Here is a 27,447-nt window from a genome sequence, read left to right as displayed (position 1 = left end):
ATAAAGTATACACGTTTGTATACTTTCTTGCAATGTGTGTGATAACTTACTTAATTCTTTTATATATACTCTAAAACGGGGGAAGTAAATTACTTTTCTCTTCTGATTAATAAACAATTGAATATCCATATCTTTAAAGTAGATTGTCCGTCTATACAAGGTTGAAGGTTGGCCCCTGGGAGGCTACCCTAACACCTTTTTTCACGGTTATTGCAGTGGGGGAAGTGTCCAACATATACGGATCAAAGTCAGTCCCATCAATCCTATTAAATAGGCAATCGAGTCCTGTTGAGTCGCTACCCCCGCCGCAAGAAATCGGTGCAAAGTGCCTTGCCTAACGACGTATTTTCTTGACCAAGAATGATAAGTGGCAGGTCGATATTAAAAAAGTTATCTCGTGAACATATCTAGAACAACATCTCGGTTATCTCAGCAATTACATATAAGGCCACATAGAAACATGCATTTAAATTAAAGATGTTTTCTCCCAATTCGACTGAGTTCAATAATCATTGCTTGAGGTGAAGGACTTGCAATGTAGCTTAACCAACTTGCTGAAGAAGAAACCCCACTAATAAAAGAACATAAGAATTAAGGAAACTATAGAAGAACAATTGGAACATAAGGTACAGGTCCTATATGTATATATCCACCTAAACACATGTACATATTTTTAATCATATTGCAGATTTAATTGAAGACAACAAATCATATAATATATAATATATTTGATCAAGTAATGCCATTTTAATGAGTTTCGCATTGATCTAAATATCTGTTTTTCTATAATATTTAAGTTTTAACACTGTATTACAACATGCCAAGGGGATAACGTTTTAATGAGTATATTAAATTTTCAAGTATATTGAATATCGTAAGCTACGGTGCTAGTCATCTGTATTTAAAACATCTTAAGTCACCGTCACTACGATTCCTATTCTCTTATAATTGTACTGTTATGAGAGGGTGGAAATCGTATATTATATAACACTATATAACACAATGTATATTAGGAGATATGCTTATAATATATATATATATGTATGTATATATTTATATATATATATATATATATATATATATATATATACATATATATATATACATATATATATATACATATATATATATACATATATATATATATATATATATATATATATATATATATATATATATATATATATATATATATATATATATATATATATATATATATATATATTTAATGATAATAATGGACCTGGACGGACCGAAAATTCGTCGTTTCTCCGTCGTCTGACGTGTGGTCTGATCATCATATCCTCACCAGCCTATTCGGCCTAAGAGAGTCCTGGTTTGGGACCGAAAATTCAGTCTACGTCCTTTTTTGTGTTTTCAAAAGTGGTGGGTTATTATTCCACTGATTAGTGCGCTATTTTACTTTATTCTCACATCCGGACATACAACATAGGCGAATCGAAACGAAATACACCTCAAAATCATACACACACAAACCCACACACAAACAGAAAAAAATTCTTGTTGCACAATATCGCCTTCACAACTCATCTTATCGTCACATTCCCTAAAAAAAAAAAACTGTTTTACCGCGTAATGTCGTTCACACACATACAACAAAAACAGAAAAAAAACACCACCATGCTTACTCCTCGACACATTACCCACATGATATATATATTACCAACCTTAACAGGCTCGTCGTGCGACAAACAGCGACTCACGGTTTAAAAATATGTTTTGCGGTTATATTCCAGAGAGAGAGAGAGAGAGGCATAGAGAGCCATAGCTGAGGGAACGACGCCGATATGACTACTGGGGATACTATACTATCCTTGCTATCTATGGCGTCGTGACGGCTATATAACGGATGGAAGGCTTACAATGGAATTCATTGTTGATGTGTTCTCGTCTTTACTGAATTTATTTATGGTTTGAAGACATTTTAGATCATTAAGGAGGCGGTATAGTAACTTAAGTTTGTTGTTACCATGGTGTTAAGGGAATAATGCTTTATTAGGTAAACACAAAACTGTAGTTGATTATGTAATTCTTCATTAAAAGTTGGACAAAATTACATTCTTATTATAATAAAAAACATAGACACGTGGAAACGAGCATTAAACATGTAATTTGTTCATTCTAACCATTAATTTATGCTTATGTATTGATAAAACATACACACACGCCCACGCCCACATACACACACACCCACACCCACACACACACACACACACACACACACACACACACACACACACACACACACACACACACACACACACACACACACACACACACACACACACGAGTTATGAGTTATGAGGAAAGGCTGCGGGAAATGCACCTCACGACACTGGAAGACAGAAGAGTAAGGGGGGACATGATCACAACCTACAAAATCCTCAGGGGAATCGACCGGGTAAACAAGGACGAACTTTTCAACACTGGTGGGACGCGAACAAGGGGACACAGGTGGAAGCTGAGTACCCAAATGAGCCACAGAGACGTTAGAAAGAACTTTTTCAGTGTCAGAGTAGTTAGCAAATGGAATGCATTAGGAAGTGATGTGGTGGAGGCTGACTCCATTCACAGTTTCAAATGTAGATATGATAGAGCCCAATAGGCTCAGGAATCTGTACACCAGTTGATTGACGGTTGAGAGGCGGGACCAAAGAGCCAGAGCTCAACCCCCGCAAGCACAATTAGGTGAGTACACACACACACACACACACACACACACTCCACTCCCTCCTCCGTATACACAAGAAAAGCCTAACAGAAACATTAGGCTTTGCATGAGCCTAACATTTCTGCCCCAAAACATTTTGCATGAGCCTAACATTTCTGCCCCAAAACATAAGTTGCACATAAGCCCCAACAAAGTACCAAAATAACACGAAACACAGTGACTTAGAGAAACGCGTTTGAAGGCAGGAAAGCAGGACAGTAGATCCCCCAAAGTCCAGTACATAAGACCAGCATCGACTGCTTTAACTTACGTGAATATATAGTGAATGCTAAATCTTTCCGGGTATAATGCAGAGGCTACTTCAGAAACACGTTCTCAAGATTAATGTGTTGGCCAACGGTACGTACCAGAATGACTGTCTGATCGTAAAACTGGGAGACGGAGAATTTGGCAGGGACACTAGGTTATAAGGAGAGTAAGGAAGTGAATACAAGAGGTGCTAGAGAGAAAGAGAATGAGTGAGAGAGAAAGAGAGAGATAAAGATAAATGGACAAGCTTTTCAAATTTCTGTTTCTAGGATCAGGCATCATATAAATGAGACACAGAAAGAGAGAGAGAAAGAAGGAGAGAGCCGATATATTACCTCTCTCTCTCTCTCTATCGGAGAGAGAGAGAGAGAGAGAGAGAGAGAGAGAGAGAGAGAGAGAGAGAGAGAGAGAGAGAGAGAGAGAGAGAGAGAGAGAGAGAGAGAGAGAGAGAGAGAGAGAGAGAGAGAGAGAGAGAGAGAGAGAGAGAGAGAGAGAGAGAGACAGACAGACAGACAGACAGACAGACAGACAGACAGACAGACAGACAGACAGACAGACAGACAGACAGACAGACAGACAGAGACAGACAGAGAGAGTTAGATATTGAGTGAGCGAGAGAGATCGCTTATCCAGAGGCAAGGGGGGGGATAAACTGGAGAGCCAATTTTTCCCGAAGTGGAATGGACTCCAGCGCCGCTGTGCACTAACTCACAGTTCCACAGCCCAGCACCAATATCTGTATCACTATAAAGAAAACTTGCAGTTAATGTTGCTTTGGATTTTGGGAGACCCACTTCCACGCTACTAGTGCAACCTCTACTGCTAGCGAGCTCTTATAGACCCTTCCCCCTGAAGGATTGTGCTGCCATCTGTTGCCCCCTAGAACAAGTAACCCCGAGGCATGAGATCCGAACTCTGTACGATACGACTTTATAGGAGTTACATAGATGATTTCTACAAATTAAAATAATTTCGATTCGACTGACAGAGGCTGAAACATACCGAATTGATGAAACAAAACTAATCACGAGAGGAAAAACTTTTTAATGTACTTGTGGTGTTTAATTATGAAAATGCTATTGGAAAATTATTTATTAGAAACAACTCCTGTAGTGATAACAGTGTCATTTACAAAATACCCTGTAAAGATTGCAATACATTTTATATAATTTAAACATATTATGTTTTATGAAGTTTAAAATTTAGATTTTTTCACAGCATAAATATTATGTTAAAAGTGGTCAGCTATCTACGCTTTATTTGTTCATTGTCAGACAATTCTCATTAAACTGATTGGGAGAGGTCTTCAATAACAAATTATGAAACACTTTAAACAGAAACATTATTTAATCTGTTTTAGTACAAATTACAAAACCATATATTATGAACACATGCACGCACACACACACACACACACACACACACACACACACACACACACACACACACACACACACACACACACACACACACACACACACACACACGAGGCATACGGGGGCCTCGTAGCCTGGTGGATAGCGCGCAGGACTCGTAATTCTGTGGCGCGGGTTCGATTCCCGCACGAGGCAGAAACAAATGGGCAAAGTTTCTTTCACCCTAAGTGCCCCTGTTACCTAGCAGTAAATAGGTACCTGGGAGTTAGTCAGCTGTCACGGGCTGCTTCCTGGTGTGTGTGTGTGTGTGTGGTGTGGAAGAAAAAAAAAAAAAAAGTTAGTAAACAGTTGATTCACAGTTGAGAGGCGGGCCGAAAGAGCAAAGCTCAACCCCCGCAAAACACAACTAGTAAACACACACACACACACACATGATAGGGAAATGGGACAAGAGTCATTGCTGTAAACAACCGATGCTCGAAAGGCGGGATCCAAGAGTCAATGCTCGATCCTGCAGACACAACTAGGTGAGTACAACTAGGTGAGTACACACACACACACACACACACACACACACACACACACACACACACACACACACACACACATATACACACACCAGGCTGTGTTTTGTATCAGTAGTTCGCTGGTGTAGCAATTAGAGAGTCGTGCTTCAAACACAGCAAGTGAGCAAATCACTGCTCGAGAAACGTTTCAAACCATTCATTTGTGACTTGACGAGGCTGGCTGGTGCCAGTAGCGTAGTTTGCCTCATCCTGTGTGGAGCTTGCGCGCGGAAATGTGTTGGTTGTTGACATTGCTGAACTGTCCGATAGACCACCCGGGAAACACAAACCGTAACTGTCTCTATTTTCCGCTTGTTACAACTTGTAATAAAGTTGTTACATCTTGGCTTAACGTGTTTATGACGTATTAGAACGTTGTTACAACTTGCTATATTGGTTGTTATAACTGGTTAGGAGGTGTTAAAACTTGTTCGAACGTTGTACCAACGTCGTAGTTTCGGTGTGTGTTTGGCGGGCAATTGTTAATTGATGACTGTATTATGTTGCTGGACGGCGGTGGAATCATCAACGCGTCATAAAGATCATCTATTGGCAAATGCAGCATTGGCTACAAACTGAAGAAGTTCTGTAATTTCAAAAGTAAGTAATGTTCTTTGTGTAAGTGTTAAGTGTTGTATAACAGCTCACGAGCTGACGTTATGACTGCTGTGTACAATAGACAATCGAATACTTCATATTGATGCATTGGTAAATAGTGTTTTAAAACAGAGTTAAAGAATCTGGTCGTAGACTGCGTCAGGCTCCAGGATTTTCTGTTTGGATGTATACTCTGAGAGGTGTACCCAGCTTCCCGGTGTATAAATATATATAGATACTGGGTTTACTTTAGCCCTGAACTATGCTCAGAACTAAAGTTCAGTGGCTGGTGGAGACTCAACAAACCATTGTTCGTCTGCGTTAACAACCCTTCCGCGGTTGATTGGCCTGAAGACACACACAACCAAACTATACGTCTCCACGTTGGGCCAAAACCTCACGCTGGAGTGAGGTCGGAGGGATACTATAGGGGGAACCAAACCTGTTTGTGTTACTGAGTATAACACATCTTGCTGATGCTGTATCGTTGTTGTTGTTGTTGTTTTAGATTTTGCTACTTAGAACGAAATGTCCATGTAGCACGGGCTATGGTGAGCCCGTATGGTGATGCTGTATCTTACAGTGTAATTGATATGTTATGTTGACGAGTGGTGGTATGGTGCCAACGACGTGTATTGGGGGGGAACTGAGGGGGAATTAAGGGGGTCTAGGGGGAATTTGAGGGGAACTGGGGCGCGGGAACTATTAGGGGGAGATGGGCTTTGAGCACGTTTTCAAAGTGTCATTTAATTTGTCGTAGGAGGGCTAGTTTATTGGACAGCATCACTCATCCTGTGAGTGAACTGACCGCCAAACCAGTATGTTCAACACCTTCTTCCCCCCAAAAGGTTGATTGTTGCCGCCGGAAGCGGCTAGTTTATTGTGCACCCCATACCCATCCTGTGAGCGGTAGCGCAAAAAGCATTACAGAGGACACAAAAGGTCTTTATCAGACCTCATCTTAGATTATTACATAAACAATTTCATCTCTCCTTCACACCTTATAGTTACATGTTAGCTAGTTACAGATAATGTATTATTTTAAGAGCTATATATTTACAGTAAGACATTTTACATTAATGGTAGGTCTTATAATTAATACATAATTGTTTGAGCAATTGAGATATCACAGTAATTGGGGAGCTGCTGTTTATTATTAGTCGTCACAATACCCTACTTGTTTCTTAATCTCATATGTCGTTTATCTTCTGGAAGCGAAATATGGATACAGTGCAAGGATTTCAGGTAAAGGATGAACAACTATCCTGTCACTTGCACCCAGGCGCAGCTTGGACTTGCTTAACCGTCTCAAGTGAACAGACTGTAAAAGAAGGACTTGATATCTTTCATCCCTCAAGTTTATGTTATCTTACGGGAGCCAAGTAAGAGTAGTGTGAAACCTTTTAAGAACAATAGCTGAATATGATAAAAGTGTTTTCCTAACTCAATGTTGGGTTTACCATACCTCAAATATTTCTAATGTCTCTTAAATGGTCAAAAATCTTAGATAGTGGTCAGGACGATGTTTTTTCACTCACACCGCAGATCCTGTAAATTTGCTTCTCAGCTGTTGTTTCCATCCCGAATTTTCATGGGTTCTTGCATTCAAGGCGACGAGAGAGAGAGAGAGAGAGAGAGAGAGAGAGAGAGAGAGAGAGAGAGAGAGAGAGAGAGAGAGAGAGAGAGAGAGAGAGAGAGAGAGGAGAGAGAGAGAGAGAGCCAGGCAAGCGACCAACTGTCATAAAGCCGCCAATGGGTGACCAGTCTTACACAGCCACAGTAAAATACCCAAACGCAGCAGCACAGTAAAGTTGGCGGTCCAATAAGGCGAGGACACATTAACTTTGATTTATATTGTTGCCACACAAACGCCCCCCCCCCCCCCCCCCGCCCCCCCCCGCCCCCCCCCGCCCACCCCCTTTTCTCCCCCCCCCCCCGCCCCCTTTTCTCTCCCCCCCCCCCCGCCCCCTTTTTCTCTCCCCCCCCCCCTCCTACCTACCACATAGACAGCTGCTATTTTTTTTTTGGGGGGGGGGGGCTGCAGTGTATATATAATATATATATCCCTAAATACTGCTAATATGAAGCTGTATCTGTAATATATCCCTGTGAATATATCGGTGGTTACTGTAAGCTAAAGTGAGTCCTGTTACAAGTTCTCACTCGCACCGGCAGAGTGACGCAGTTCTTAAATAGAGTCCGTTCACATCGCCTCAAACTTCCTAACTTTCTGGGTGGAACTATCTGGTGGTCCATCACTACATATTGGTACTTTCTGGTGGTCCATCACTACATATTGGTACTTTCTGGTGGTCCATCACTACATATTGCTACTTTCTGGTGGTCCATCACTAAATATTGGTACTTTCTGGTGGTCCATCACTACATATTGGTACTTTCTGGTGGTCCATCACTACATATTGCTACTTTCTGGTGGTCCATCACTACATATTGGTACTTTCTGGTGGTCCATCACTACATATTGGTACTTTCTGGTGGTCCATCACTACATATTGGTACTTTCTGGTGGTCCATCACTACATATTGGTACTTTCTGGTGGTCCATCACTACATATTGGTACTTTCTGGTGGTCCATCACTACATATTGGTACTTTCTGGTGGTCTATTGCTACATATTCTTACTTTCTGGTGGTCCATCACTACATATTGGTACTTTCTGGTGGTCCATCACTCACGCTAAAGGGACTTTGTTCTGAGTGACGCCTGAGTGACTCACGCTAAATATAGTCAACTTAGAGTACCGTTAATCTGGTTCACTCGCTCAAAACAATCAGTTTACAACCACGTGTGATTCGTACTAAAACCGTTTCGTTCATTACCTCACAAGAATGAAAGGCCGCCGCTGACCTATTAACAGGAGACAGCAAGGAGGAACGGAACACTTGGGCTAATGCACGCCTTTAGCTCTTGGGTCCCGGTTGTCAGTAGTGACGGTTGTAGTTGTGATAGAAATTGAGATGGGTATAGTGGGGAGGGTTATAGTGTGAGTGGGTTATGAGGTTGTGGGGGTTATGGTTAATGAATTATGAGGTTGTGTTGTTTGGATGAATAGGAAACTTTTATTTATTAGCCACAATATAAAAATATAAGACCTAACTTCTCTTTGTCATCTCAGGCCTAACACACGCTATCTTAGGCCTAATATAGTACATATATGTACTATACTGGGCTTAGGCAGATTTATATAAGTTTGGTTTTTAGTATTTTTTTAGTTTTTCCCTCAGATAAAAACTAAAAGACTGAATTCACTAAAAGACTATTTAAGACTCAATAAAATTAATTGTATGTAAAGTACACAAAATTGGTTAACTGATGGACCTGCACTACTTAATGGTACGTTCAAGCAGATAGTTACTACAAAAACGAAGACTGAAGTCTTCAAGAACTAACTGAAGTCTACAAGAACGAAGACTGAAGTTTTAGGAAGACTGGCTAGCTATGGACGTCAAATTGCGACGTATTAGTAACAAATTGTAACACTTTAATAATGACGTGTTGTTTTGCACCGGTCTTGAGAGGATAGGTGCAAATGCAGGTCGGCGTTCAATCCCCGACCGTCCACAAGTGGTTGGGCACCATTCCTTCCCCCCCACATCCCATCCTAAATCCTTATCCTGAACCCTTCCAAGTGCTAGATAGTCGTAAGGGCGTGGCGCTTTCCCCTGATAGTTCCCTTCCTTTCCCAAACAGTTGCATTTTCTACTGAGTGAAAAATCTATAGAACAGGATCTATAGAACGGAATCTATAGAACGGAATCTACTGCTGGAGTTAATATCAACGTGCCTGAAAGATAATCAGTCGTACATGATCGTTAACCAGGGATTTAATGCTGTAATTAATCATTAACAGCCTAATTAACAGTGATATCATTAGCAGTAAAATACGACTCATTAAAACTTTATAATCCTTGGGTGAAAAAAAGGGGTTATACACATTCGACAGATTGTTTACTAACCCGCTGTGCTAATCCACTTGGGCTGGACGGTAGAGCGTGGCCTCGCACTTTGAAGGTCGGCGTTCGATTCCCGATGGTCTATGAAGTGGTTAAGCATCGTCCTCCTATCCCGCACCTTGTCCACATGCCCTCTTTCAAGTGGTATTTAGTCATACTGTCTTACCACTTTCTCCTCACAAATATACCTTATCTTTACTCCATAGGGTCGCTACGGCACTCAGATCAGTGCTCCCACGACAGTCAGATCATCATGTGAACTGAGTGGCAACAGGAACGGGATTAACGCGTTCTTTTCTCAACGAGAGAGAAGCTGGAACCGGCTCTAAGGCGAACAGGATCACGTATTCCAGCAAAGCATTTGAAGTTCCTCTGTTGGTTTCTTGGGGGGTATTGCAAGCGAGGAGGAGCCCCTCGCAACAGCTGGGGACCAAGTTAAGCCTGCTGCAGCTGATATGGCCTGGGGAGATATGAGGAACTGAGCCAGTTAAGAGGATGAAATGTATTCTGCTTTCAGAATTGTGCCAGTTAAGAGGATCTAATGCAGTCTCCTCTCAGAACTGAGCTATTTAAGAGGTTGAAAATGCATTCTTCTCTCAGAATTCTGCCAATTAAGGAGATCAAATGCATTTTCATGTTAGCACTGAACCATTTAAGGGTCTAGAATGTATTTTCCTGGTAGTTCAGAAAGAGTTGAGATTATTAAATGCAATCTCCTGCGAGAACTTAACTAGTTAAGAGGCTAGAATGTATTTTCCTGGTAGTACAGAAACAGTTGAGATTATTAAATGCAATCTCCTGCCAGAACTTAACTAGTTAAGAGGCTAGAATGTATTTTCCTGTCAGAAATAAGCCAGTTAAAAGGACGGAATATACTATCCCATCAGAATTGAACCAGTTCAAAGTATTGAGTGTATTCTCTTGTCGGATGATATTCAAAGTATGGAGAGTATTCTCTTCTCGGATGATATTGTATGTAATCATATCCGATACATTCTTAGGGGTACTGAGGACCGACACCTCAATCTCATAAAGAATAACAAACGGGAGACATTGCTATTCAACTCAGAGAAAGCACTGATAGTGCTATGGCGATTTATCCCATCAGCAGCATCCATAGGTCTCTGAGATGACCACGGTCACGTCCCTGAAAACGTACAAATGGGTGGCTGGGATGAGTCGTGTTTGTGAAGCCTCCGGATCACTAAAACCGCGGCTGGCTTCCTCGTAAACGAGATGGCTGTCAAGTAGAAAAGTTTGTGATTAAGACTGAGTAGTGGACACCTATCCCAAGCATCTGAATATGAAATATGAAGCGACGTTTCCTGCACCATTACCCAGACGAGAGGATATAATGGTTCAAGTCTGACTGAAATGTCGTCACGACCTTTATTTTCAGAGATGTTGGGGAGGAGAGGGTGGAAAAGAATTGTCAGGGGAAAGCACCAAGCTATTACGACTATATAGCACTGGAAAAAGGTCAGGATAAGGATTTGGGATGGGAAAGTCATGTTATTGTGACCTACTTAAGACTTGAGAGTGTGAAAATGTTTCTGCATTGTCGACTCAAACTGCGTCATCTCGGGGGGACATACTCCGTCTCGTGAAGGACTCTATACAAGACATCAATGAAAGGAGTCTATAAGGTTTTAGTTTCCATGTCTAAGAAACTGATTTCACTGCTGGCAATCCTTTCCCCGTCGGGTAGTGAAAATCTGGGAATAACATTGCATCCTTTTTCTAAATTTCGTCTTGATTATAAGTGACTATCTTGCATTTCAATGATCGCTGCAGGCAAATGATTTAGTTTTTTTTTTTGGGGGGGAAGGGGGGTACTGTATTGTTGTATCTAGAAGCTGTAATTGACAATTTCCTATGCAGTTTATCTACAACAGTTGAGTGAGATTATAAGTCAGCCTTGTGTGGGTTGTAATAGAGCATAAAACTGATGCTAAGTTTCACTGTGGTCTGTATTTGTTAGGATTGTGTGAGGTTTGGGAGGGGAAGCACCTTGTTACAGCAAGATAACAAGCTACAGCCCCTTGTTATATTGCTGTAGCTCGCTAGTGAATGGTGGTTGTATCGTAAAATTTCGTTATCATATTGTACTCGCTAATGTATCATGCCGGGGGCGATGTCGTTATCTTGTTTTATCTCGCTAGCGATTGAAAGCCTTCCGGAACGACCTTGTCAACTCCTTGTATCTTACTAACGACTGGTGGTCGTATCTCTTAAAATCATCGTTATCTTTCTGAATCTCGCTAACGATTGGTACCATCGCAGCGTTACCTCGCTATCTCGTTGAATCTCGCTAACGACTTGCTGGTGGTATATTCGCAAAGGCTTCCTTATCTTTTTGTATTTGGCTAATGACCGGTAACAACCACAGGGGTTATTTAAAGGTTTACAACCTCTAAATAAGCTCGTTAACTCTCTGTATCCCTTAAAACATTTTGACAGATTGCACGGAGCACCAAACATGTTTAAAATATATTTTATTTATATAAATACATATACAATACAATACGTGACATGTCGGAAAAGATGTCAGGTCTAAACGATATACCTGACTGCTATCACATAGGCACTGAGGGATCCTGTGGCACTGAACGATCAATTAAAACGTTGATTGATTAACATTTCGTCATTTTTATTCTCAATAATTTGACCTGATCAGTGTTTGCCAAACGAGACTATGTCAAGGGAACGAAGGAAGTGCTCGTTGATCCCTGATGAATAATATAATGAATGGAGGAATAATATATTATTATTTACTCCATTGTGTTCCCTACTTTTATTGAATGATGCTTCCCTAATCCCATGTTAATGGCAGGAATGGAAATGTGTGTGTGTATATGTTGGTATGTAGGTTAGGTTAGGACTGCCATTGTATGTGGGTACGTATGTATGTATGTAAGTTATGAGTGATTAAAATTCCCAACTATACCTAAAGAATAAAGTACACGAGCTGTATAAAAAGAACTCATTTTAAAGTGTCTCTCCCACAAAAGGGCTGTTGAGTGCCCCTCAAATCCAACAAAAAGCTTTTGTAACTTCAGTAAAAATGTGAACGAAATACCTTATGAAATACGCATCGAGTATTTTTCTCCGGTGGACGTAAAATGCATCTTTCACAATAGGGAGGTTCTTTTGTGCAGGGAGGAGAGATGCAGCGGGTCATCCTGCTACACTCTCAACAGCACGGATCTTGCCACCTCCACAAATACACATAAATCACATGTAACAAAAAAAAATTCAAGCTGTGCCCCTCAGTGAAGAGGACTGGACCATTGCCCGATACGCAGCCCTCAATTTCCAGAAACTATATATATATATATATATATATATATATATATATATATATATATATATATATATATATATATATATATATATATATATATATATATATATATATATATATATATATATATATATGTGTGTGTGTGTGTGTATATCACGAAAATAAACATTCCTTGATTCCTGAAAATTGATTCCTTCTGAAGATGTATTTAATATACGAAAGTACTTAAGGAAATTCCTGTTTCATTTTCCTCCGTGGTCTGACATTGTCATATATATATATATATATATATATATATATATATATATATATATATATATATATATATATATATATATATATATATATATATATATATATATATATATCATAGATTTCAAAAACTGTTATCACAATTATTGTGTCTGAATATTGGTTCAAACAATAAATTGGAATAACTTTAAAAAGAATTCGCCATTATTGTTAGTCAACAAGATCAAATACCTTGAATAGATAACCAGTAGATACTAAGTTATTCCAAGAGAAAGACTGGTTCTCCTGTGGGCGTGAGATTCGTGAGTATTCAGACCTACACGAAAAAATATATATTTCCAACCCGTTAACCCACTAATTTCGCACGAAATTGGAATCGTAACTATGCAGCCTAACGTAACTTTTCCCAGATCTAAATCACCAGTCTTAGGTCTAACTGGCATGATTCATCCTGCTTCGTTACGCACAATGCTCAGGTATGGCTTACACACCTGCAGGATCATGTAAACACCTGCTGTCACATGCACATACCGGTTAATTGACAGTTGAGAGGCGGGACCAAAGAGCCGAAGCTCAACTTCCGCAAGCACAACTAGGTGAGTACACATCTGCTGAATTCACACCAACAGGATCACGATGACAGGAAAGCAGAATGAAAGCAGGCAGGGCCAGTATGAAGGCAGGCAGGACCAGTGAGAAGGCAGGCAGGACCAGTGAGAAGGCAGGCAGGGCCAGTATGAAGGCAGGCAGGACCAGTGAGAAGGCAGGCAGGACCAGTGAGAAAGCAGGCAGGGCCAGTATGAAGGCAGGCAGGACCAGTGAGAAGGCAGGCAGGACCAGTGAGAAAGCAGGCAGGGCCAGTATGAAGGCAGGCAGGACCAGTGAGAAGGCAGGCAGGACCAGTGAGAAAGCAGGCAGGGTCAGTATGAAGGCAGGCAGGCCAGGAAGAGGAAGGCAGGACAAGGCAGGCCAGCCAATAGATGCCAGCTGCGAAGATTCGCAAGCTGCAGGCTGGCTGGCTGGCGGGAAGCTTATCTATCAGGCAAGCGACGAGAGAAGGTATTGGATCAGATAGATATGGTATGTGATACCACGAGGAGGTGGTATGGAAATAGGAGGTGTTTGTTGCAAGCGATAAGTCACAATAACGTGGCTGAAGTATGTTGACCAGACCACACACTTGAAAGTGAAGGGACGACGACGTTTCGGTCCGTCCTGGATCATTCTCAAGTCGATTGACTTGAGAATCGACTTTCTGTCTTCACTTTCACGATTGACTTCACTTTCTAGTGTGTGGTCTGGTCAACAGGTGTTGGTTATATCGATGAATGAAGAGTGTGGTGGCACTGTCGATCTCTAATAGACTTACCGAGGGAGCATGGATACAAGAAAGACTAATAGACTTACCAAGGGAGCATGGATACAAGAAAGACTAATAGACTTACCAAGGGAGCATGGATACAAGAAAGACTAATAGACTTACCAAGGGAGCATGGATACAAGAAAGACTAATAGACTTACCGAGGGAGCATGGATACAAGAAAGACTAACAGACTTACCGAGGGAGCATGGATACAAGAAAGACTAACAGACTTACCGAGGGAGCATGGATACATGAAAGACTAATAGACTTACCGGGGGAGCATGGATACAAGAAAGATTATTAGACTTACCGAGGGAGAATGGATACAAAAATTCATATTCATATTGCTTGCAAACAGACAATTCTCACCTGAGATTATCATTTACTCCAGACGATTATGTAATTAAATTACGAAAAAAAAAACATTTTGGGTTTATATATTCATGTATTAGCCTTCGGTGTTTTGTGTTTTTTTTGTACGCATGGTTGGGGGCTGCTTGGTGTCGCTGCTTGCAAGTTGCAGAATTTTATTTGCGAATAAAGACGCGAGAATTGCCAGCGCTGCCGCGGCAGAACGTGGCTTAGTAGATAATTCAGGTGTGTTGCACAATGCCTTGCAGAGTCCAAGGAAAAGTTTGGCAATTGCCACGACCCAGCGATCTCATTGCTAATTCCAGAGTAAATTGTTGCAAGTTTGTCTCGCGGCTGTAAACTGCGACTTTGCAACACGTCTCCTCCGTTTCTTGAGACAATAGAGCAACAATCACGACTCCCAGACTCTTCAGGTAACTTTGATCACAACGTGGTGAGTGAGAGACATCTGGGCCTTGAGACAAGGGAGTGAGAGTCATCTAGGCCTTGAGACAAGGGAGTGAAAGTCATTTGGGACATGGAGCGGGAGAGTGGAATAGTCTGGGATACCAATAGGTGAATGAGAGTCACTAACAACTTTCATATAACTCTCGAACAATTCGTCTATTACAACATCTTTGATTGCACTATCTAACAATTTGTTCTTGTCCATAGATAGTAAGTTTTATTATTATAAAAGCTTATTCCTCCAAAGTAGAGTAAGGGGTTATTATTCCTCTTCAAACTTTGCTTTGATCTTTGTCTCAGACAGCTGAGAGAGTATGTCTTGAAGGGACTTGAAGGGTGGCAAGTCCTTACCTTGAGCTGAGATAAATTGTCACAGCTCTTTATCACTGGATAAAGAGTCGTCATCCTTTAGGTATATCTTCAAGATAACTTCCCTTAAGCTGTCTGAGGCAAAGATCAAAGCAAATTATTAAGGGGAGTAAAAGGCCTTTACTATTGAAGAAATTATAAACTATTTGGTGGAGGCATGTGATTTTATTTTGTTATGTACCAGCATAAATGAAAATTAGATTTTATATTGTGATGATGTTTTTTTTAAATACTAGTACTTACCACAGCTGATGTTAGGGCTGTGTGAAGTACTTACCACAGCTGATGTTAGGGCTGTGTGAAGTACTTACCACAGCTGATGTTAGGGCTGTGTGAAGTACTTACCACAGCTGATGTTAGGGCTGTGTGAAGTACTTACACAGCTGATGTCAGAGCTGTGTGACGTACTTACCACAGCTGATGTTAGGGCTGTGTGAAGTACTTACACAGCTGATGTCAGAGCTGTGTGAAGTACTTACCACAGCTGATGTTAGGGCTGTGTGAAGTACTTACCACAGCTGATGTCAGATCTGTGTGAAGTACTTACCACAGCTGATGTTAGGGCTATGTGAAGTACTTACCACAGCTGATGTCAGAGTTGTGTGAAGTACTTACCACAACTGATGTCAGAGCTGTGTGAAGTACTTACCACAGCTGATGTCAGAGTTGTGTGAAGTACTTACCACAGCTGATGTCAGATCTGTGTGAAGTACTTACCACAGCTGATGTTAGGGCTATGTGAAGTACTTACCACAGCTGATGTTAGGGCTGTGTGAAGTACTTACACAGCTGATGTCAGAGCTGTGTGACGTACTTACCACAGCTGATGTCAGAGCTGAGTGAAGTACTTACCACAGCTGATGTCAGATCTGTGTGAAGTACTTACCACAGCTGATGTTAGGGCTATGTGAAGTACTTACCACAGCTGATGTCAGAGCTGTGTGACGTCCTCTTCACCGTGGACGTTTGATACATCAGCTTGGGTCAGCTACACGTATTTGTTTGCCTCGCTAACGTGAATGAGAGTCACCTTGTTGCACATCATGGTGTATAATACTAACTTGCAATGTGAATGCACGATTTTGCATCTGTGTGTATTTACTATTTGTGCCTGCAGAATCGAGCTATTAGCTCTTGTGTGTGTGTGTGTGTGTGTGTGTGTGTGTGTGTGTGTGTGTGTGTGTGTGTGTGTGTGTGTGTGTGTGTGTGTGTGTGTGTGTGTATTCACCTAGTATTCACCTAGTTGTGTTTGCGGGGGGTTGAGCTTTGCTCTTTGGGCCCGCCTCTCAACTGTCAATCAACTGCTTACTAACTACTTTTTTTCCCACAACACACACACACCCCAGGAAGCAGCCCGTGACAGCTGACTAACTCCCAGGTACCTATTTACTGCTAGGTAACAGGGGCATTCAGGGTGAAAGAAACTTTGCCCATTTGTTTCTTCGTGGTGCGGGAATCGAACCCGCGCCACAGAATTATGAGTCCTGCGCGCTATCCATCAGGCTACCTGACCCCCCCCCCGTGTGTGTGTGTGTGTGTGTGCGTTTTGCTACATTTGCAAAGACGGCAAAATTTGCGACACTACACTGCCCTTTTGTTTTTAACGTTCACTTCTATATATATGTATTGTATTTAAGTATGTATACACATGTATTTCTCTGTGTACGTCAAGACGAAACCAACTCACTTCACAACCCCGTCACTTTCTTTACAGTCCAATTACAGCTTGTTAACCAGGGAATCCCAGATGGTTGAGAGACAAATATAAACAATTACAGCAGTATGTTCTGTCACCCCCTTCTTCCATATGACCTTTCTAAGGTGTTCACACATACTTAGTGACCGCCCCCCCCCCATCTACATATTTACAAAATGTGTAGACTTGGGGGTCACAGAATGAATAGATGGGCATGTGTCATCTACTCCATCTGCACTCGATTACCTGATATCAATTTCAATTCGTTGTCTGTCATATCCTGACAATTAGACAATAAGACCATTTCGTAAACACAATTGGCTGAGCAATCACTTGAGTAGTATCATAACTCAGCTGTATCACGAGACTAAGGCGGTGAGGGCGAACGCCCACAGGCAATTAACACGAAGAAAACTAACGTGCATTTCCCATGGTGGTTGAGAGAGCACTGAGTGTCGAATTGCTTATTCCAAATTCGACCGGTAGATTACCAGAGACCTCTGTTGATCACAACCATAAAATACACATCACAGCTGTTTAAAAATATACACGAAATAGCCAAAATATTTTATCGAAGAGGGTTCATTGTGTACAGGATAATATATTATAAACTAAACGTTTGCCAGGGGGGAACTTGAAAGATTCTTCGGTGTGAGGGAAGTAGGTGAAAAGTTAGAAAAGTAGATAAAGTCAAACTTTTAAACACTGAATCGTGTGTAAACATGGAAGCCCCCATGAGGCTGGGGATCGAATAGTTTGTCTCCAAGAGCTGCAGCTACTTGGCAAATACATACAGGGAAGCACATACCAGGACTTAAATACATATTCGTATGTGCCCTAGCACTACACATCCTCATTAGCATAGGAAAGTGTGTGTGATATTCTGATTTCCTAAACACTGTACACATGAACCCACGTTTAACCACCCTGCACCCATGCCCGTGGGCACCCATGCCCCTGGGCACCGATGCCCGTGGACACCCATGCTCGTGGGTAGCCCTGCCCAGTGAGATGGATTGGCAGCGGGCAGTGAACCGCGCCCATCCCTGTCTCCAACACTTACCCTCTGCCATTACCACGAAAATTATAACTCCGGCCTTAATGAGCTGCCTCACTTCTCTCTCTCTCCCTCCCTCTCTCTGTCTCTGTCTCTCTGTCTCTCTCTCTCTCTCTCTCTCTCTCTCTCTCTCTCTCTCTCTCTCTCTCTCTCTCTCTCTCTCTCTCTCTCTCTCTCTCTCTCTCTCTCTCTCTCTCTCTCTCTCTCTCTCTCTCTCTCTCTCTCTCTCTCTCTCTCTCTCTCTCTCTCTCTCTCTCTCTCTCTCTCTCTCTCTCTCTCTCTCTCTCTCTCTCTCTCTCTCTCTCTCTCTCTCTCTCTCTCTCTCACTCACCACATCAACAATCCAACTGTGAGTGTGGACGCTCACAGGGGACCCAGGGATACGAAATCCACACCACTTCACACCAGCATCTCGAGGCTAAGAGTCCTAAGTAGTGACACAGGGAGGAGGCGAGTGTCTGAGAGAATACAAGAACGGACAAGAAGGCCGACAGTTACAACCAGTAACCGGTGTTGACACAAATGAACCCAGGCTCGATTTACCTATATTCTTCTCACTCAGCTAAACATGACAACATCCTAGCAACCTGTCTGTCATTCCATCCCCTGTCCAAAAATATATCATTATATGATTATCTTAATTTGATATTTCATTATATTATAATGATATATCAAAGGGATATATAATTAAATCCCTAATCCCAAACGCATCCATAAATCACACACACAGAAATCACAATTGCGTGATGCTCTCGGACGCAGGTTCGAATCCTCGTCACGGCCTTTGTGGATTTGTTCTATAAATCACTTCTCTCCACCTCATTAATTCCTGCTGCAGTGCATATATTCATAGCCAACTTAACCAACGAGCCCTCTCCCTACTCGTTACCCATTCCCCATCATTAACCATCACTACGTTACTGACCTACACTCCCCAGGCTCTCTCCTCGAACTATTCCTCCCACTCTTTCCGTACCTTCTACAGCACAACCAGGCCAGTACCCCATCCTCCAGACTTGAAACTGCTCATATGGAGAACACAGTAACAATGATGAGTATCAGTAACTACTATACCAGAAATTTGGTATATTAATGCTGATGGAATGTCAGTCAAAGCTGATGAACTGAAAGAAATGACTGACGAAGCTAATTTTGATATAACAGCGATAGTTGAAACTAATATAACTGCAATAATCACTAATGCAATATTCCCCAGATAATATCAAATAGTTAGAAGAGAAAGAAGGCAGAGCAGAGGAGGGAGAGTTGTACTGTAGGTCGAAAAGAGATAGCGGGTTTGAAGTGATCAATTTTGAAGAGGATATACCAATAATTACAATCAAAAATCATTTCAGTGGAAGAATAATAGAGGGTTGTAGCTATGATTTACAGTCACTCATGAGAACCATAAAAGACCTCAACACGAATTCAAGAATGGAAAAAAAGAGCCTACATAAATATCATAAAAATCGTGGTGGCAATATCCCTTAGGCTGAGAGCAAAGCTAATAGTAACAGAAGATTTAATGGTCAGGTTAAGAGACAATTATATATACACTGAGGGTTCAAAACATTTTAACACTCCTTTCTGTTAACATAAGAGTGATAATTATTCTCCTGTATTTCAGTGTTAAAAACAAAGAACTTGATCAACCAGGCTGTAACTCATACGTCAGAATGCAAGCAAAGCCATCTAAGAGGTTGATTGGCCAAAAACCATTCTCCAATAATAAAATACTAGCTATAGAAAGTATCTTGTCAAACATAGAAAAAATTAATATAGAACCCCAAAAGTTCATGGTTTGTGTTACTGATTTAGCCCAAATAACACAGTAAAAAATGATTATATATATATATATATATATATATATATATATATATATATATATATATATATATATATATATATATATATATATATATATATGTCGTACCTAGTAACCAGAACGCACTTCTCAGCCTACTATGCAAGGCCCGATTTGCCTAATAAGACAAGTTTTCATGAATTAATTGTTTTTCGACTACCTAACCTACCTAACCAAACCTAACCTAACTTTTTCGGCTACCTAACCCAACCTAACCTATAAAGATAGGTTAGGTTAGGTTAGGTAGGGTTGGTTAGGTTCGGTCAGATATCTACGTTAATTTTAACTCCAATAAAAAAAAATTGCCCTCATACATAATGAAATGGGTAGCTTTATCATTTCATAAGAAAAAAATTAGAGAAAATATATTAATTCATGAAAACTTGGCTTATTAGGCAAATCAGGCCTTGCATAGTAGGCCGAGAAGTGCGTTCTGGCTACTAGGTACGACATATATATATATATATATATATATATATATATATATATATATATATATATATATATATATATATATATATAAATATATATATATATATATATATATATATATATATATATATATATATATATATATATATATATATACATAATAAACATCACCTTAAATCAGACTTTAAAATATTTGCATGTGACATTAATGTCGATATCAGAAATGAAAGCAATTTCAATACACGTTTATGCTAACAAATTAAATGTTGTTGGAATCAGAGGCTCAGAGTTGTGGGAAGGGGGATCTGGGAATGAGTTTTGGGTTAGTTGTGTGGGTTAGTTGTGGGGGTTAGTGGTAGGGGGTTAGTGGTAGGGGGTTAGTACTCACCTAGTTGTGTTTGCGGGGGTTGAGCTCTGGCTCTTTGGTCCCGCCTCTCAACCGTCAATCAACAGGTGTACAGATTCATGAGCCTATCGGGCTCTGTCATATCTACACTTGAAACTGTGTATGGAGTCAGCCTCCACCACATCACTTCCTAATGCATTCCATTTGTCAACCACTCTGACACTAAAAAAGTTCTTTCTAATATCTCTGTGGCTCATTTGGGCACTCAGTTTCCACCTGTGTCCCCTTGTGCGTGTTCCCCTTGTGTTAAATAGACTGTCTTTATCTACCCTATCAATCCCCTTCAGAATCTTGAATGTGGTGATCATGTCCCCCCTAACTCTTCTGTCTTCCAGCGAAGTGAGGTTTAATTCCCGTAGTCTCTCCTCGTAGCTCATACCTCTCAGCTCGGGTACTAGTCTGGTGGCAAACCTTTGAACCTTTTCCAGTTTAGTCTTATCCTTGACTAGATATGGACTCCATGCTGGGGCTGCATACTCCAGGATTGGCCTGACATATGTGGTATACAAAGTTCTGAATGATTCTTTACACAAGTTTCTGAATGCCGTTCGTATGTTGGCCAGCCTGGCATATGCCGCTGATGTTATCCGCTTGATATGTGCTGCAGGAGACAGGTCTGGCGTGATATCAACCCCCAAGTCTTTTTCCTTCTCTGACTCCTGAAGAATTTCCTCTCCCAGATGATACCTTGTATCTGGCCTCCTGCTCCCTACACCTATCTTCATTACATTACATTTGGTTGGGTTAAACTCTAACAACCATTTGTTCGACCATTCCTTCAGCTTGTCTAGGTCTTCTTGAAGCCTCAAACAGTCCTCTTCTGTTTTAATCCTTCTCATAATTTTAGCATCGTCCGCAAACATTGAGAGAAATGAATCGATACCCTCCGGGAGATCATTTACATATATCAGAAACAAGATAGGACCGAGTACAGAGCCCTGTGGGACTCCACTAGTGACTTCACGCCAATCGGAGGTCTCACCCCTCACCGTGGTGAGGGGTGAGACTTAGTGGTGGGGGGTTAGTGATAGGGGGTTAGTGGTGGGGGTTAGTGGTAGGGGGTTAGTGGTGGGGGTTAGTGTGGAGCTGAGAATAGAGTTTCAATAGAGTTTGGAGAGTCGAATAGAGTATAGATGGAGTGATACATTCTGTTGGTAGTGTGTAGCCAATTGTGATTTTAATTTATGATTCTATGGGTAGGTGGTGAGACAGTCTGCTGTAGGTGCGTGGTGAGACAGTCTGCTGTAGGTGGGTGGTGAGGCAGTCTGCTGTGGGTGGGTGGTGTGGAAGTCTCCTGTAGGTGGGTGGTGTGGAAGTCTGCTGTAGGTGGGTGGTGTAGCAGTCTGCTGTAGGTGGGTGGTGTGGAATTCTGCTGTAGGGGGTGGTGAGACTGTCTGCTGTAGGTGGGTGGTGTGGAATTCTGCTGTAGGGGGTGGTGAGACTGTCTGCTGTAGGTGGTTGGTGTGGAAGTCTGCTGTAGGTGGGTAGTGTGGCAGTCTGCTGTAAGTGGGTAGTGTAGAAGTCTGCTGTGGGTGGGTAGTAAGATAGTCTGCTGTAGGTGGGTGGTGTTTAAAAGTCTGCGTTTGGAAATTTCCTTTCTCCTCAATCTGACGATTATAACATCTATTTTTCTGCTCGAAAATAAATAATTCCAAGTAATTCATCATGTTTATTGACGTCTATCTGAATAAACACGTAGCTTAAAATTGCACACATGGGAATGAAAAAAATATATGCAATTTTCTCTGTCATGTTCTTAAACTGCTTTCTACGAGTATGATATTCAACCATCTTTGATTACTCAAGAGATAATTCCTATGTCTTGGTTAACTCGAAAATGAAATCATTTCTAACCTTCAGCGTCATCTTTTGTATTTGATAATGGATGCCTGGAGGCTGCGAAGGAGGCTACCTCTAGCTAGAGTCATTATCATAGTAACACTAATTGTTTTCAAGGCGTTTATGCCTATAACGTCACCCTCTTTTACTATTTTTAAAAGTGGTTGTATTTGATTCATGTCCTCTGTCATATTCTATTAGTTTATCAGATCTAACCTTGTCCATGGAGGACAGAAGAAAATGTATATATGCTGGTTAGCATCGTAAATATGTGGCCACGCCTGTGGTAGAAAATAATAATAATAAAGCAAAAATATTCTATTACTAGAAACTATGTTTGAACCATAAGTTAAATTCCACTTAAAGTTAAAACAATATTAAGTGCAGAATTGTTTACACAGATTTTTCACAGCACTCCTTTTCTTTGGCAAGAAAAGAAGAGTTTGCGTTTCATCTCGTTCTTCCCTTTGTACCAGAAAATAAATCCTCCACTTTAAAAGTCTCACAAGGGGTAATGAAATTCCGAGCTGGGTCAGCCCCGCTTTAGAGTATCCTGGGAATAATATTAGGTTCCTCCGTAAGGCTTTAATAGTCACTTTAACTGATTATAAACCGGTGGGTCGCGTAATACAACAGCGGTGTTCTTCTTCTCCCAGGACAATACAGGCTTTGCTGAATGGAGAAGAGACACACAGCTAAAGATGCTGATTCTGGGTCGGTTGTTTTCATCTCGTTTAAATGACGAAGTTGAAATAGTATTGTGTTATTTTTTAATATATATATTTTTTATTATTTTTTTATTCTCATTTGTTATTATTATAAGAGATTAGAATGTTTAAGAGTTGGGTGAAAAATATTTCGAACTTCTGACATACGCAGAAAATTTTGATATACAATTGTAAAATAATAATTAAATATTTATAATAGTTTAATATTGTTTATGCAGTCAAGCTTAGCACTAAAGGGTAAATAATTTTTCTACATGATAAATTGATTATGATAATTGATTTTTCTAAAGGATAAATAAATTATGATCATTTTTCTCGACATAAAACAACAAAAACAAAAAAAATCGTTTGATAAATTTGATTCCTGGTGTTATTCTTTGGTAAGAACATTGTATTTTACATTGTATTTTACATTGTATTTTACAAGGTTGGTGCATCGTTTTTTGTTTATCTTTGAGCATCTAACGAACCATCTCGCTTATCTTCTCCGTCTCCATAAGCACCAATCAGTCCCCATCTCGCTCTAGGTCTCGCTAATTTTACCTTTTATGTTAAAAGTCTCGCTTATCTTCCCAATATCTTTGAGCATCTAGCGAACCATGTCGTTCAAAGTCTCTCATTCCTTCTCCCGGCTCCTTGGGCACCTAGCAAGCCCTCTCGCTTAACGTCCCGCTTCTCTTCCCAATCTTCCTAAACACCTAGCGAGTGTCACACTTAAAGTCTCCTCCTGGGAGACTTAAGAAGCAAGATGCCTAAGATCCCAACTTGGGAACGAAATCTTCAAAGTGTTTCAAAGCGCCCACCGTTGTTTAGTTTACACCAATATAGATATTTATTATATAATGAGCCTCTAGGTCGAACCCAAAATTGGTAGATTTCAAAGTGAAAGCAAACCAAGATTTCATGACCAATTCAAAGGCCTTTATTCACGAAATAGGACAAAGTGCTTAATATTTCATGACTACATGTCAAACTTAAAGTTATGTTTCAACAAATATATTTTAATAACGCAGATGCGTATTGTAAGTTACGCAAGTATGGGTCAGAATGATATAGACTTAACCTAACTTGACATGTTTTAATTTAGTATTATTACAAATATTGTTAATATAAATAAAATATAAATTAATTAAAATTATAATAATGTTATTATCAAAATAATAACAAAATTGTAATAAAAATCGTAAAAAACAAAATAAGTTTTGGTTACAGGCCCCTCCCTCTATTAAACAATAACACATTTTTCATCAGAAACCAGAGTGTTTACCTGGTTACCTGATTGATGGAGATGTAAGACAGGGAGCTGGAGAAGATAGGAAAGATAAATTACCGAACCAACGTATATGAAATGAAGTTAGACTTTTCAATCCGTTCTGGACCCCCTAACTAGTGGTTCAGGGGCCCAATCACCTCATTCTAGACCCATGTCAAGTCGTCCTAGAGATTACCAAGTCGTCTTGGCCTTTACCAAGTCGTCTTGGCCTTTACCAAATCGTCCTGGACCTTACCAAGTCGTCCTGGACCTTATCAAGTTATCCTGGACTTTACCAAGTCGTCCTAAAACTTACCAAGTCGTCCTAGACCTTACCAAGTCGTCTTGGCCTTTACCAAGTCGTCCTGGACCTTACCAAGTCGTCCTGGACCTTACCAAGTTATCCAGGACCATACCAGGTCGTCCTAGACCTTACCAAGTCGTCCTAGACCTTACCAAATCGTCTTGGCCTTTACCAAGTCGTCCTGGACCTTGTCAAGAAGTAAAGAGAAGAGAAATATATTTTACACACTGAACAACTTCGCAAACACACTCCTCATTCACCTCAGCCTCTCATAACTTCGTAAAACTGTAAACTATTTCCACTTTCTGTTTTTGTAAGAGGCCAGAATGATAGTGTTTATCTAATGGTCTGACAGACGACCTCTTCTTTCCTAAATTATTCCTTTTTTTTAGACATTGCATTTCATTTATTTCTGTAAGTAAGTTATTTCTTCTTTTATCCATTTATTCTTTCGTGGTTTTCGTATTTACGATCTTCTGTACTTACGAATCTATTTCCATCACTGAACAGAGTTCAGAACCTAATGAACATACACCGTGTAGCAGGGTACACCTCTCGATGTATGTCATTAATTCGTTTTGTAGCTGACAGGAAGCCCGTGTGTATTTCAGGGGTGTATCGAGTCCTTAAAGGCGAAATGTTGATATTTTTCGGGATGTAGCCCCCTCAAAAGTTATCCATCTCCCGGGTATACATATTTACTGATAGGTGAACAGTAGCACTAGGTGAAAGGAAAATGTGACCAACCATTCTTGCCTTTCCTTTGAATCGAAAACGTAGCCAAGTGTTCTTCGACACCCTGAAGGGGATTATATATAAGAGAATTCTTTTGTTATATCGAACTCCAATTCCTTAAATTCTGTGCCCTATTAATTACACGCGACTACAAGCAACGTTCAACTGTATCGTAATGTATCGTAGTCATCCCCTAGGTATCGTTCCGGCAAACTTCCGCCTTGGGTGTAGAGATGGTCTGGCAGGCTATTGAGGTTGGTATACGTGTCTGGGAAGGAAGTGGAGGCTGGCAATAACAGGAGAGGTAAGATGATGTGTCTGGGCCAAAGTGGAGAGTAGGTGGAGGAGGCAGTGGAAGTGTAGCTTAAGGGAAGGGGGGGGCTTAATGTGTTGGGGGGGCTTGGGGGGGGGAAGGGAAGGGGTATATAGAGTGTTGGATATGTAGATGGAGGGGGGGGGGAGGTGGTTTGGTTGTTGTTGATGATTTTGAGGTGGCGATGGCACCTTGTGAGTTAGGTACCTGGGAGTTAGACAGCTGCTATGGGCTGCTTCCTGGGGATGTGTCTGTGTGTGTGTGTGTGTGTGTGTGTGTGTGTGTGTGTGTGTGTGTGTGTGTGTGTTAGAGAGAAATATATGATATATGTAGTAGATATAATAGTGGAAAATAGATTGGTTTTAAAGGCGGGGTCCAGGAGCTAATAGCTCAATCAGAAACACCTCCCACTCACACCAGAGGGACAGTCACCTGTCCCACCCACCATCCACCTTCCCCTCTCCCCCTCCCACCTCTGACACCCCCATCAGCATGTGTAGCGACAGTCGAGGAGGACTGGCTGAGGTCTCGCTGAAGCAGAAGTAAACATGTCTTTCATATGTAAATGTCGAGGATACAAGATCCAGCTCGCCTGAGGAGTTCAGTCCGTCCTGAAAAGCGTGGAAATTATTCCATAGATTACTTCAGGGGGGAAGTGTTTTTAAGGTGACTTTGGTAGGAGATGAGACATAATGACATTTTCGCAATTTAGGATTTTAAGATGTTGTTGAAAATGCGGAAAAAACGGAAATGCAGAGAAAAAACATGTGAGGAATTAAAGAATGCTGAATGCGTTTTCGGCTTAATTCGCCTTCATTAAAGCAAGATAGAGAGTGACTATCTTGCTCTGATGGAGGCGAATTAAGCCGAAAACGCATTCAGCATTCTCTAATTCATCACATGTGGTTTTTTCCGCATACTTCGATCAGTGTCTTTGTGATCGTATATATATATATATATATATGACAATGTCAGACCACGGAGGAAAATGAAACAGGAATTTCCTTAAGTACTTTCGTATATTAAATACATCTTCAGAAGGAATATTCCTTCCTTCTGAAGATGTATTTAATATACGAAAGTACTTAAGGAAATTCCTGTTTCATTTTCCTCCGTGGTCTGACATTGTCACATTCTTAATCACGTGTTTATTTTCGTGATATACACACACACACATATATATATATATATATATATAC

General features: G+C 40.7%; 1 protein-coding gene across 1 annotated transcript; it reads right to left on the bottom strand.

Moving 5' to 3' along the window:
- Positions 1-22,267: 22,267 nt before the first annotated feature.
- LOC138371076 (adhesive plaque matrix protein-like) lies at positions 22,268-22,744 on the bottom strand. Its single transcript, XM_069335734.1, has one exon. The coding sequence runs from the start codon at positions 22,742-22,744 to the stop codon at positions 22,268-22,270; it is 477 nt and encodes a 158-aa protein (XP_069191835.1).
- Positions 22,745-27,447: the final 4,703 nt, after the last annotated feature.

This window comes from Procambarus clarkii, chromosome 34 (assembly GCF_040958095.1).
Source record: "Procambarus clarkii isolate CNS0578487 chromosome 34, FALCON_Pclarkii_2.0, whole genome shotgun sequence".
NCBI classification, from domain to species: domain Eukaryota; kingdom Metazoa; phylum Arthropoda; class Malacostraca; order Decapoda; family Cambaridae; genus Procambarus; species Procambarus clarkii.
Note: the sequence above shows the minus strand (reverse complement) of the source record. Positions and strands in the feature narration are given on the sequence as shown.

Bases quoted from the DNA above. Each gene is read 5' to 3' on its own strand.
- LOC138371076 (XM_069335734.1), bottom strand. From the start codon at position 22,744: ATGATGAATTACTTGGAATTATTTATTTTCGAGCAGAAAAATAGATGT.